At 51.4% G+C, this 12,248-nt stretch overlaps 4 protein-coding genes across 5 annotated transcripts; 2 read left to right on the top strand and 2 right to left on the bottom strand.

Moving 5' to 3' along the window:
- Positions 1-396: 396 nt before the first annotated feature.
- Positions 397-3,609, top strand: AAFC00_006578 (uncharacterized protein; the record flags this gene model as incomplete). Of its 2 annotated transcripts, none has more annotated exons than XM_069346554.1 (1): positions 397-3,609. In XM_069346554.1, one exon carries the CDS (start codon positions 397-399, stop codon positions 3,607-3,609), a length of 3,213 nt encoding a protein of 1,070 aa, XP_069199423.1. The 2 variants fall into 2 exon arrangements, with proteins under 2 accessions (XP_069199423.1, XP_069199422.1); XM_069346553.1 differs by having other exon boundaries at positions 580-3,609.
- An 827-nt stretch (positions 3,610-4,436) lies between these two features.
- AAFC00_006577 (uncharacterized protein) lies at positions 4,437-7,988 on the bottom strand (the record flags this gene model as incomplete). Its single annotated transcript, XM_069346552.1, has 1 exon — positions 4,437-7,988. The coding sequence occupies one exon, from the start codon at positions 7,986-7,988 to the stop codon at positions 4,437-4,439; it is 3,552 nt and encodes a 1,183-aa protein (XP_069199421.1).
- A 2,217-nt stretch (positions 7,989-10,205) lies between these two features.
- Positions 10,206-10,872, bottom strand: AAFC00_006576 (uncharacterized protein; the record flags this gene model as incomplete). Its single annotated transcript, XM_069346551.1, has 2 exons — positions 10,206-10,566; positions 10,625-10,872. The coding sequence occupies 2 exons, from the start codon at positions 10,870-10,872 to the stop codon at positions 10,206-10,208; spliced, it is 609 nt and encodes a 202-aa protein (XP_069199420.1).
- A 398-nt stretch (positions 10,873-11,270) lies between these two features.
- On the top strand, positions 11,271-11,709 carry AAFC00_006575 (uncharacterized protein; the record flags this gene model as incomplete). The annotated part of the gene is made up of 2 exons (XM_069346550.1): positions 11,271-11,528; positions 11,593-11,709. The coding sequence occupies 2 exons, from the start codon at positions 11,271-11,273 to the stop codon at positions 11,707-11,709; spliced, it is 375 nt and encodes a 124-aa protein (XP_069199419.1).
- Between the last annotated feature and the right edge of the window lie 539 nt (positions 11,710-12,248).

Below are 12,248 nucleotides of genomic sequence, written 5' to 3'. Positions count from 1 at the left end.
AAAGACAGCTCCAGTATGGCTGGGTGGCAGACTACACCGCGGAGTAGCTTCCTGGCTGGAGGTTGAGGTGTACCGTATGTCATCCCCTATAGATCATGTAGAGTCAAGCTACCGTACGTATATTTGTGTGATTGGTGAGATTGGTTTGATAGAGTTGCATAACAACTATTGTCTCACTAGGCACAGGAGCGTGTTGTTGTCAGTCAGGCTTCCCCAGACAACGGGCGTCGATCATTTACCTAATAAGGCCGTATACGAAACCCCCAAATTTCCCCTGCACGCAACCAAGCACGTCCGGAACCAAGAATGCATCACACACCTCTTGGATCTGAGACCTAAGAACACCTAACGACTGATATTCCATACCATCATTGTTGCAGGAACAATAGCATAAGAATGTGGAAACAAGAACAAGGGACGCCGTGCCCCCCAGCACTCGCTCGACACACATCAATATTTTCTCCGCCTGTGTTTACAGATAAACACAACCCAGCAGCTAGCGTCAACACCAGCGACAACGTCATTGGCGATGTTTTTGAAGACTATAACGACAACACCACGCGTAATATCGCGAAACTTATGAGAGACGAATTCAAAAATGCCAGATTGGGTCTGCCACAAAAGCCCAGGAGGAACATCGCGTCATCAGCACAATCTCTTAGTATATATGAAGACGCACCATCTGCACCAGCAGGACAGCAAGGTGCAAGATTGATGGGAGGTGGAGCTATCAAAGCTAGAAGACCGCAGAAAATAAAGCTGGACACGGTCAGAGAGGATCGATCCATTTCGTCTTCGGTGGCTGGACGAAAATCATCAATTTTCAATGCGCCAAGTCCGACTATTCGCGAGGGCCGATGCAGTACAGATGGAAACCCGACCCACGGAGAATCGACGACCAATCCCCATGCAACCATTCACAACCGACGCAGGACTATCTGGCTTCCGAGCGACGACACAACTGTCCTCTCCATTCATCCTGGATCGTACGACCAGACTTTGCGTGACGATACTATTTGCTTGCCTCCTCAGAGACCTTTGGCCACGAAGACGACCAGGCAGGATGTGCTAAACACAATAAGTACTTGCAAGCGTCCGCACATGTCGGTTGCGCCCAAACGTGCTCCGCTTCGGACTCTGGCCCCGGTTCGGCCGAATGCTGTGTTACAGGACAACGTGAAGTGTCTGAACGGTAAAGAGAACATTCCACCTGGCGCAGCTATCATTACAGGAAAGTCAGAAGTGGTTCCTGGAAAGGACGACGGCGCTAGGCTAGCAAAGGTCGTTCCGCAGCCCAGCAACAAGATAGTTCCAGCAACACGCACCCAGATTCTTCGAGAGCAAAAGGCGGCCTTGCACGCCAAGGCACACCCGCTGAAGAAACGCAGTGTACCCGAGCCGAAGGAGGACTCTACCAAGATCAAGAAGCCATTGACCAAAGACCCTCGCTTGAGAGTGAGCAGTGAGAGTTCATCATCAGTCAAGCTTCGCGAGCATATTGCAAATACGCGCTCGGCTCTACACAATCAGGCAACATCGAAAGGCACGGATCCGATTGTGCAGTCTCGAGCGGATCCGAATCTGTCCCGATATCCAGTCTTAGCCGATGATCTTGTGCAGCCTGAATTATATGAGGATAACTGGCTCACGCACCAAGAAGTTACGTTGACCCAGCTTATCAACAGCGTCTTCCAAAAAGCTGATGCAACATCTTCCTTGCCTCACGATGAACCCTCGAAAATGCGCAACAAGCTGCTCAGGCTATATCAGGCTCCGACTACCGTCAATCTGTACAAAAGGACTAAAGCGTCTCTGATGTACGGAGCCTTGAGTATGCCCAAGGACACCAAAGATCTTCCACGTCTGCGTGGGGATGTTGGTCTGCGTCGTCAATTCCTCGATCTCTGGGTGCAGTCCTATGACCTCGATGCCCTTCGGGCTGCTGCTGAGGTGATTATAGGCCGCGCTTTAGTGGCCAAACCGCGAGATGCGGCTAGCGTTGCGCAAGCACTCGGCTCCTCCAGCGTTGTCTCAGGATCTGCCAAAGAGAGGGAGCTTCGCAGGTTTCTGTTGGCATTCCTGGTTCACCATGAGGATGCGACCGATGCGCCAAGATTGTCTCACGGCCAGGATACCAACGAGCAGCGCATTCTCCGCGTTGGAACACCAGAATGGTACTGGCATAGGACCGTGTTGCACAGTCTAATGCTGATCCACCTGCTTGACGAAGCCAAAGTGTCCAGTAAGGTATCAGGCTGCCTTTTCCAGGCATCCTCCATCCGTAAATCGTCCAACAGTGTCTTGCACGCCTTGACGCGTATGCTGGTACCTTGGGTCGGCGACGTAACCCGACCACTCGGTCATCTTGAGTACAGCGTCTCCTATCTTCAGCTACCCTTGTCCGAATACACTTATCGCATCGATAACATTGCAACGGATCTTCGAAATGGTGTCCTGCTCACGCGTTTTGTTGAGCTGATGATCTACCCATCCTCAGATCTGCAGACAGGAGAAGACCAGACGTTGACATTGTCTCTACCCGATGGGGAGACCTTGACGAGTACGTTCAGCGGTTCTGATGCGGATGACAACCATGTGCTTTCTCAGCATTTGAAGTTCCCTTGCGCTGGTCGTGCCCAGAAATTGCACAACGTGCAGATTGCACTGTCAGCTCTTCGAGACGTCGAGGGCAGTTTGACTGAAGCCGCCGTGTCCTCGACGCGCGCCGAGGATGTTGTAGATGGCCATCGTGAGAAGACTCTGAGCCTGCTCTGGAGTCTCGTCAGCAAATGGGCCATGGGAATGCTGGTGGATTGGGACGAGCTAAAGCACGAGACTCGACGCTTCGCCGTAGACAACTCCGCCTTTGACGCTCGTCTTTACCTCGATGACACCGCCAATCAAGAAAGTATGAGTGCCATTCCCGATGCCCACGAGCAAAGCCAGCTCCTGAAAGCATGGGTCTCAGCAATCTGCGAACCACACAGCATCCCTATCAACAACCTCACCACCTCCTTCGCATCCGGCGACGCACTGTCATGTCTGGTAGCAGCCTACTCCAAATATTTGCCCACCACGCTTTCTTCAAAAACACCCATCAGAAACTCAATCTCAAAGCCATCCGCAAACTCCACAGCAGATGCTCTACGCGCACTAGGCTGCTCAGAGGCCTTCACCACCCTCTTCGCGACCCGTACCGTTCTACCAGCCCGAAGCACCACCATCGCGCTCCTCGCCTTCCTCGCCTCCCGCCTCTTGCCTCTCGCGCGCTCCCACCGAGCCGCACGAACAATACAATCTGCCTGGCGTGTCATCCTCGCCCGCAGAACAATCACCAAACGCGTCAACTGCATGCGTCTCGCGCACGACTGCGCGACAATTGTCAAGCTGAAGAATGAATACGAGGACGCGGCCGTTGTCTTTCAAGGACGTTGGAGGGGTGTGCTCGAGAGCAGACGACAGAAGGCGTACAGAGATGCAGTGGAGTTGCAGAGGCTTGCGAGGGGCTGGGCTGTGAGGAAGGCGTTGCGAGGCGTTTTGTCGTTTGGCAGCAGAGGGCCCGGTGGGAGTGTTGTTGCTGGTGGTAGAAGGGTTATGGGGGGTTGGTGAGGTGGGTTGGCCTGCGCTCACTTGACTTGTCGCTTGCTTTCTCGCTTTCACTCACTTCTTCACGCGACGTTTATTTACTACTGCTGAGGTGAAGCGCACTTGGATCGGTGGAAAGAGTCAGAGAGAGTTGTTTGACGATTGAGGAACTTCGTTTCCAAAGGAAAGAAGAGAAGGAAAAGGAGTATGGATTTGGGACACGGGACGGTGAGGCAGGAGAGTTTATAGTGACAATGACGACAACAATAAAAATGAAAGTCAAGAACTAATAAACTGACTGCGTACACTGAAGATTCATCGATGCGCTCGTTGATCGTTCAATCAGGCGCTGTAGAAAGCGAGCTTTTCTTGTGTCCATTCATTCAGCTGATCAGTCTTTGTGTTCAGACTTGTCGCATCGAGGTAGAGGCTAGATAACCATCAGTCGACCACCAACTCCTTGTCTTCATCTGTCAGTCATCTCGAGCACGATCTCCAATCATTTGTCTCCGTTTTATCTTGCCGAGGACAAATAGTCGAGTACAAGGAAACAAACAAATAATCGTCTTACTACACCAAGAGAACCAGTGGACAAGTCCAAGGCAAAAGAGGTACGTGTTACAGGCTCAAAAACAACGTCCCTGTCTGGCCACGGACGAAATCGTCGGGTATATGCAAAATAAAAACAAAGTCATAGTATATGTCCAACGTCTTTGAAGGAGTTTAAGAATGGAATTGTGGAGGGGTATATACGCTAATTGTACTGCAAGACAGATAAAACATGGTGTTACATGTACCGAGCTAAGAAAGGAGACTCGGCCGACAACCCTGATCTTCCCAGACGGCACATATCAAAGAACAAGCCACCTCTCTGTAACCCTCCTCGCCGCAGCAGGGTTATCAGCGAGGTTGAAAATACTAACGAGAGCGAAAGCGGCCTCTTGCGTGAACTCTTCTTGTTGGACTTTCAAGAGGTCTGTAAGGGTCCGTTCTTTCTCTTTTTCTGAGATGGAGTCATCGCCCATGACTTCGTCCGCGATGGCTACACTTCTCTGTTCGCGGTCGCGCGCAACGGCGTCGGCGAGTTCGAGACAATTTTCGTAGGCCGGGACGGCGAGGTGCGTCAGGCCTAGTAGATGGAAGACTCGGGCGCGGTTGTATTGGACTTCTTGTTCGTAGACTGCGACATCGTCGTCTCCTTTCTTTCCGCGCGTGCGGAACTCGGAGTAGCGATCCAGGAACGCCAACCCTTGGTAGATCTGCCAGTGCCTGTTCTCGGATTGGCGCTTCATGCCCATCTGGATGTATGACATGGCCATGCAGAGGTTGATGGTCGGGTCGTCCGGTCGGAGGACAAAGACTCGGTAGTAGTAGTTCAATGCGCTTGTGAACGACTGTGCCGCGGACATGATGTGGCCGTAGAGTGCTAATACACCTGGATCGAGTTCCGTGAGGCCGTGTTGGTTAGGGTCTTTCTTTCCGCCGTGCGTATATGATGACCGCTCGGTGCCCGTAAATGAATAACGCGCGCGGCCTTCGGGATCCAAAAGAGCGTAGTCGAGAGCCTTGACCGCTCGAAGAATGAATTTCTGGTAAGGTCCACTGTTGAACCAGTTGCTGCCTCCCGCGAAAAGACGATTCACCGCGGCGAAAAGCTGATAGGTAGAGCTAGTATGCGAGTACTCGGTGACGTACCATCGAGCGGCTTTGCAGAGGGTGTACTCATCGTTAAGGATAAGAGCGCATGCAAGCAGGGTAGCATGAATCTGGCGTTTGGCAGACGGATCATGATAATAGACCGAGGCGTAATGGGCTGCCTCTAGTGTATCATAACATTTGACGATTTCATCCCTTTTGGCTAGTTGTAACGCATATCCACAGAAGATGTCGAGCCATTCCTGAAAGTGTATATCATGAAATTCCGTCGGAATCGCATCCAACTCATCGAAGGTTGGAGTTTCGTCCTGAGCGTCATCATCTTGAAGCCGTCGTTTCATTGCTTCCATTTCGTTCTGTAGGGCAGATTTTGCATTCCTCTTGTAGCCGGTGAATCTGACATGTTTGTCACGACCAGGGTAGAAGACTTTCATAGCACGGAAATCATCCAACATGTTCTGTGCAGCGGTCATCCAGTCCGCTAAAGCCACCTCGTCGCCGTCATCAGCAGCCTCTTTCGAGGACCTAAGCAGAAGATGATTCGTCTTGATACGTTGCTCTTGCTGCTGGATAGTCAACAGCGTTTCACTGACTTTGGGCTGCGATGGCTTCTCAGCCTTCTGCCTCGCTACTTTCTTTTTCCTCTTCACAAGCACAGGCTCACAGTCTTCGCCTTCATCCTCATCTTCATCGTCACCAGAAGTCTCCGCCTCAGAAACATGTTCCGGTGTAGCCTTTCGCGGAGGTCTGTCAACATTGATGTTGGCCCTTCTGACTGCATCGGTTCGACCAAGGCGCATGATATCATGCACGATGGGGATTGCTTCCGACACCCTCTGCTCTGTTTCGTAGAATTTGGCCAAAGCGATACGCGACTCGATGTCGTCGGCATCGTTGTCCATGATGAACTTGTAGCACTCTTCAGCCTCAGCTTTGCGATCGACTGCTAGGAAGGACTCGCCACAGTGCATGAAGTAAGCATGATCACAGGCTTCGGGAACAGATCGTATGGGCTCGAGAAATTGCAGTGACTCCTTGTGGTAGGTCTGCGTTCTCAGTGCCTCGCCCGCGTCTCTGAACAGGTCGTAATACTCTTCAATCTCCTTCGTCAGCTCCAGCAGTATCTGGAAGTGGCGCATGGCCTCGGGAAGATGTATACGTCCCATTTTGGTTCGATATATGCCCATCTTAATACGGAGTTCAAGTGCAAGGCCCTCGCCATACATTTCAGGCTTGCTCCGATACTTGCTGTCCTTGAACTGTGGAAGCTGAATACGGCGAGGCACATCTTCCGAGTCCCATTCGCGATCATCGCCGTCTATGTCGTCCCACCAAGCGTCGTCTTTCCGGCCCAAGAGCCATCTTGACAACTGTTTAAGACGCTTCAGAGCCGCCTCTACACCATCGCTATCTTCGACAAGATCAATGTAGACATTCAGATGAGACCATTGGGTTTCGGCTAAGCCAAGAGTTTTGCCCTTGGAATAGAACTCGATGGCAATATCATATGCTTCCTTGGCCCGCCTGATTTCGAATTCGTGGTTTGAATGAGCACACAAATCGGCGTACTGTTTGATGACATTCAGATCATACGGCCTCGCCTTCACCATCATTTTGCACTGTGAGCGTGCTTTGCCATGGTGTCCAGCTTCTAGCAGCAGGGTGAGCTTCTGCTTTCGACAGTCGTAATCAGTCGGGTCGAGTTTGATGGCCCATGACAGGCAATAGATCGCCTGCTCAAGGACATCTTGACTACGTTTGTCCCCAGCCAACTCAAGTGTCCTTTCAGCAACCTGCCACCAAAGCGTTGAGTCTCGCTTGGTGTGAGCACCAGCGAGCAGAACTGCCAAGGAGTCATGAGGTTTGCCCTCCGCGAGAAGGATCTCGGACAAAAGACTGTGAGCTGCAAAGATCTCAGGATTCGTTTTGACAGCTTGCCTAGCGATGTCTGCTGCAGCAGCAAGATCCTGGTTCAGGAAATGTTGCGTTGCAAGTGCTTGAAGTCTTTTGAACTCCGGTGTTGGCTCCGCCGTCTTCATGCCACCTCTACGTTCCGCTTTCCGCCTCCCTTCACCGCGTGGCACACCGTTGCCTCTTCCACGACCACGACCTCTACCACGCTTGGCAAGTCGTGGGTCGTGCTCGGTGCCTCTGAGTGCCCACTTCCAGCCTCTACGACCCCTGGTACCGCGGCCTCTACCACGGCCTCTACCACGGCCCCTACCTCTGCCTCGATCGCTGTCATGTTCTGCCAGAATGTCATCGAGAACATCTGAAGTAATGGACATGTCATCGTCACTATGGCCATCATCGGAGGCTTCGAAATCAGAGTCCGCATCGGCGTCAACGTCTTGGTTCTCGACCAAGATCTCCCTTTCGACGCTTGTAAGTCGGAGCTCAGGGTCGAAGTCATGTTCGTTGAGGTCATCCACGCCACCAGCATGAAAACGGGAGCCATGTTGTGAAGTTGACGCCTGCGAATGTGGATTAAGCACAAAGTTCAGACCATATTGAGCCTTGATAGCGGCGTAGTCATCACTAGGGTCCTCATCGATGTCTGAGTCGTAGCCAGACCGTGGGACGTATCCTTCGTGTATCAAAGGTTGTGGTCTTGGCGGGTAAAGATGTTCTTCGTTCGAAGCTCCGAAAACATGACCAGTGGATGTATCATACCCTGAGGGATAAGGCGTGATGAAAGTCGGTGCGCCAGGATCAGGATATGCGCCATCTTCCATTTCGTCGTTCATGATCCCGGCCGACGGCACCGCGAAATCAATTCGATTGAGACAGCTTTGCGCCTCGTGCACTGGTCATGTACTTTCTGCAGGCAGCTTTGGTCGAATGATAGACGCTCCGACACCCCATGAATACGACAGAGTGAAACACTTTGAAAATACAGAACGCACGGTCGTTGGTATTCTCGTGTTCGCGATGGACCAACGAGTGGACTGAATGAGTCTGTGATTGGTTGGCGAGTCTATAACAAAGAAACCCCGGAAGAGAAGCCTAAAATCCGACCAATACTGATGGTCGCCAACCCCATGTTTCTCTCAGCTTTGCTCTGCTCCGGACTCTACAAGCTCTGGAGCACCGTTCAGCCTCATGGAGCAAGTCTTGACGGGAAACGGTCTCTATCTTGGCAGAACACCAGCCTTGATAGCTCCTGTTTCGAGACATCGTACGAAGGACGTTGCGCCGCATGTTATTAGCAGATACTCTTGCAGCTAAGCGAGTCAAGCAGTCGGATACCATGCTGAGGCATGAGATCTCTAGTTTAAGACATGTATGGACTAGGTAGGCTCCGCGAATGTTCATTGGATATTCATACCCTCAAGCATTCTCAGAGCATCGTGGTACAACCAATACACACACTGCTGAGATGGACAGAAGAAGCATACCTTAGCAGCATTACAATCGATACTCGCGATGATGTCGACTAGTTATTTGACATTTCATGCCATAGTTGAGTTCGCTTAGGTATTTTTCAGACATGTGTAAGACCTTCCCCACCAAATATTTCGCGCAAGGAAGTTCACCACGACGTGTTCATGCAGGTCAACAGAACCACTGTGCGCTAGTAGGGCAGCTACACCTCGCTGAGCAGTAAGTGAACAAGTTCGCGGCATGGTTGGCCAGCTGAGCCACCAAACGAAACACCCCGGATGGTTGTGCTGTCGATCTGGCGATCTCAAACTCCCGAGGGCAACTGAAGCCGTGATACCAGGCCTTTCGATAAAGTTGTTTCTACCGTCTCAGCTTTCTACAAGAATCACATGCCGGGGTACAGTCCGCATGTCAAGTCCTGTCCAATTGCATAGCTAGGAGTTCCTCGAGACGTTGAAACGCCCTCTACCTCCCGCCTCACAGACTGGCGATCTGACGATCGTACGAGCTGTTTGGTTTAGTGTGGCTGAGTGAGTCGATGAAGAGGTTGTATGACTTGACTCTGAAGCTTCAAGGATGCTGATACTGGAACAGCAAGCACCAGGACTTGCAAGTTATAAGACGAGCTAATTTCGTCGCAACAGATGATTCCTAGAGCATCGTACACTTATCATCTCACTGCTGTCTTCGTCAAGGCCCGCTAAGAAATATCTCTGGAAGGTCACCTATTCACACATGATCCTTTGTGACCTCAATCCCTCATATAAATATAAGCCACGTGCCGAACCACGACATGCAGAGTGTATGCTTCTTCTTGCTTCTGGCAAGCTTAGCGGACTGTCATCCTTTTTTCTCAATCAACCAACTCTCCATCGGTCAAATCTCCATACAGAAGCCCCTGGCAGAACACGAGACAAGCTCACGAAAACACGTATCTGCACCTAAGCGACCAAGCCAAAGTCACAACTCGAATGTGAATCTCGAGCAGAGGCCGAGAAGCGTAGAGGTGCATCTTACTGGCGAGGATGGAGAGGAAGTAACCACAGTGTGGTTGCCGCTTGGACAGCGCGTGTATGCCCGTAAGTTTTGAAAGGAAGTCGAAATCGCAAGTCAGGACTAATCCGAACATTGCAGGCGATTATCCAGTACTACCGTCGCGGCCACACACAGCCGAGATAGTCGGTGCATACGTACATCCGTCCGATAAGGCTGCGAACGTTCGCACCATGAAACGCGCGATATGTATCATACATGTCCGCGAGAACGACAGTACGAAAAGCGAGGGGTGGCTTGCGAGGCAAAGGAAGGCGCACACGCATCAATTAGCGACGTTCCACTGGACCGACGGAAAGGTTGGGTTTGGGAGTCCGGAGAGTCCTTGGTTCGGAGCCGGCAGGGAGGCCGAAAGCTACGAATGCTTTTGATGGTGACATCATTCCCCTGCTGGCCGGCTGGCCGGTGACCGACTTTGAGCGGTACCTTATGATTCATGAATAGTCTGTGGCCGGTGGTGACCGCGCTAGATTTATAGGCTCCAAGTAGTCATAGCGTGTAATCAAAGACTTGACATTGATCTGTCTTCACGAAGCCCCCGCATCCCTTGAGCTCATGCCGACCATCTCGTAGGCACCAGCGCCGTCTCTTCCGCTGCCGTGGTCTTCACGCGCGAAGCCTGCTTCTTCATCCGGAGCAGCAGTGGCTGTCACAGGTCCCTTGGGCTTGCCTCCAAAGGAGATGGGCTTCAGCTCTCTCCACTGACAGGCCCATACGCCGAGGAAAATCATTAGAGCAGCACTAGCGACCTGGAGGAGCCACCAAAACAGCTGCGAAGGAATAGCCTTTGTGTATAGGGAGGTGACGATTAGATTTATGAAGTGAATAGTGAGGGCAAAGTCCGGTATAAGTTTTGATCGCGCAATTAAAAGCAGTAAGAAAATGACACTATTATCGCGCAAGTCAGTGCTATCCTACAGATGAGCCGTGTAAAGGGGAAGCGCACCATATGAGACTGTCCATCATCCAACACAGACCAAGCATCCATCCTGTAGTGACATCGCCGCGAATTGTCTTCCAGCTCAGCAGCAGATCAAGAGTGACTTGTCTACCAGCCACTAAAGCAGTAAAGAGGATGAGAGCAGCTGCCACAGCATAGTATAGGACTTGAAGAATGACAATCTGCGCGAGGATTCGAGTTGGTGCAAGGTCGGCAAGGGCACCTGGACGAGCCGGACGTCGACGACGAGGCATATTTGATCGCGCTATCGGTGTTGAGACATCGGGGATTTGTGTAGCGCAGACAGATTGAATGTGGAGGATAAAGGAGAGGCAGCAGCTTCGGTACTGTGATGGTTGCGGACAAAACAATAATAAGGTACCTGCCTCATGATGCTTGAGCTCGGAGACGGAGACGATACGTCGGGGGCCCTCGGGCCGTCCCTGGACCCTGTCACCGTTGACGTACCTTCCAAGGTCAATGCTTCGCTCTTGCAGTGTTAATCGTAGATGCGTCTTCCAATGCTTTATTTGGTCGGTCCTGAAGGCAAGAACGACTAAGGAATCACTACTGCATTCGCCGCTTTGCTGTCCATCTTACTTTATATCGCCACAGATCGCACATTTATCAGTACCCAGTGAAGATACACAGAATGGGTTGGTTCGGCTCATCGTCTTCGTCCTCATCGGCTGACAAGCCGGCAACACTCGAGTCGCCAAAACCATCTCACGATGGCGGGTTCATCGCCCCGGACAGAACACAACGCGCAAAATGCTGGGAAGGCCGGGATAACTTCTTTGCATGCCTGGACAAGAACAACATCATCGACAGTGTCAGGGAATCCGACAAGGCCGCCTCATTATGTAACACAGAGAACGCAGCATTCGAGAAGAATTGCGCCAGCAGTTGGGTATGTTATTGATGCGCCCACGGACTATGTCGGCCTCCAATACAGTCACTGATCCTCCGCGCAGGTGCAATATTTCAAGAAGAGAAGAGTCATGGAGTACCAGAGAGATCAAACACTGAAGCGACTGGAAGCCGAGGGCGCAAAGGATATCAGCCAGCAACCAGGCGCGAAGGGCCTGTAGTTGCAGGCACATGTCCTTGCTAGATTCCCGCCGCAGAAAGACGCATTGGTACCAAGCACAGGATTGATGGTCTCGACTCATCTCAGAAGCTTCACGACTGGCAGAGATTATCCATGATGACGCTGTCATCGGGCCTCGTCCGTGTCCCTCGAGAATGATGGACACCGCAACCGCCGATGTAGGGTCGATGCTCTGCCTGATCATAAAGAAAAGGTCATCTCTCGATGATCAAAGATGATGAATTTGATTGTTGAATACTCAACTTGCGATCGATATTGCATGCATGCGTAGAGCATGGTCTGTACTGTAGTTGTACTATATTCTGTAAATAAGTCACGATAAAGATTAGCTTTGCACTGCATGTAGCACGGTGACTGCACATATCCACGTTGTATAGACATGATATCTTCCACTTAGGCGTATGAAACCAACAAGGTATACTGCTTTGTAGGAACATAAAATATGGCGCACGGACTCACTCACCTCCGGGAGTGACTATCACGATTGTTCCATCTTCCGATTCTGGTTGTGTTTACCAT

Source organism: Neodothiora populina (assembly GCF_041146345.1).
Source record: "Neodothiora populina strain CPC 39397 chromosome Unknown canker_contig_8, whole genome shotgun sequence".
Classification (NCBI taxonomy): domain Eukaryota; kingdom Fungi; phylum Ascomycota; class Dothideomycetes; order Dothideales; family Dothioraceae; genus Neodothiora; species Neodothiora populina.
Note: the sequence above shows the minus strand (reverse complement) of the source record. Positions and strands in the feature narration are given on the sequence as shown.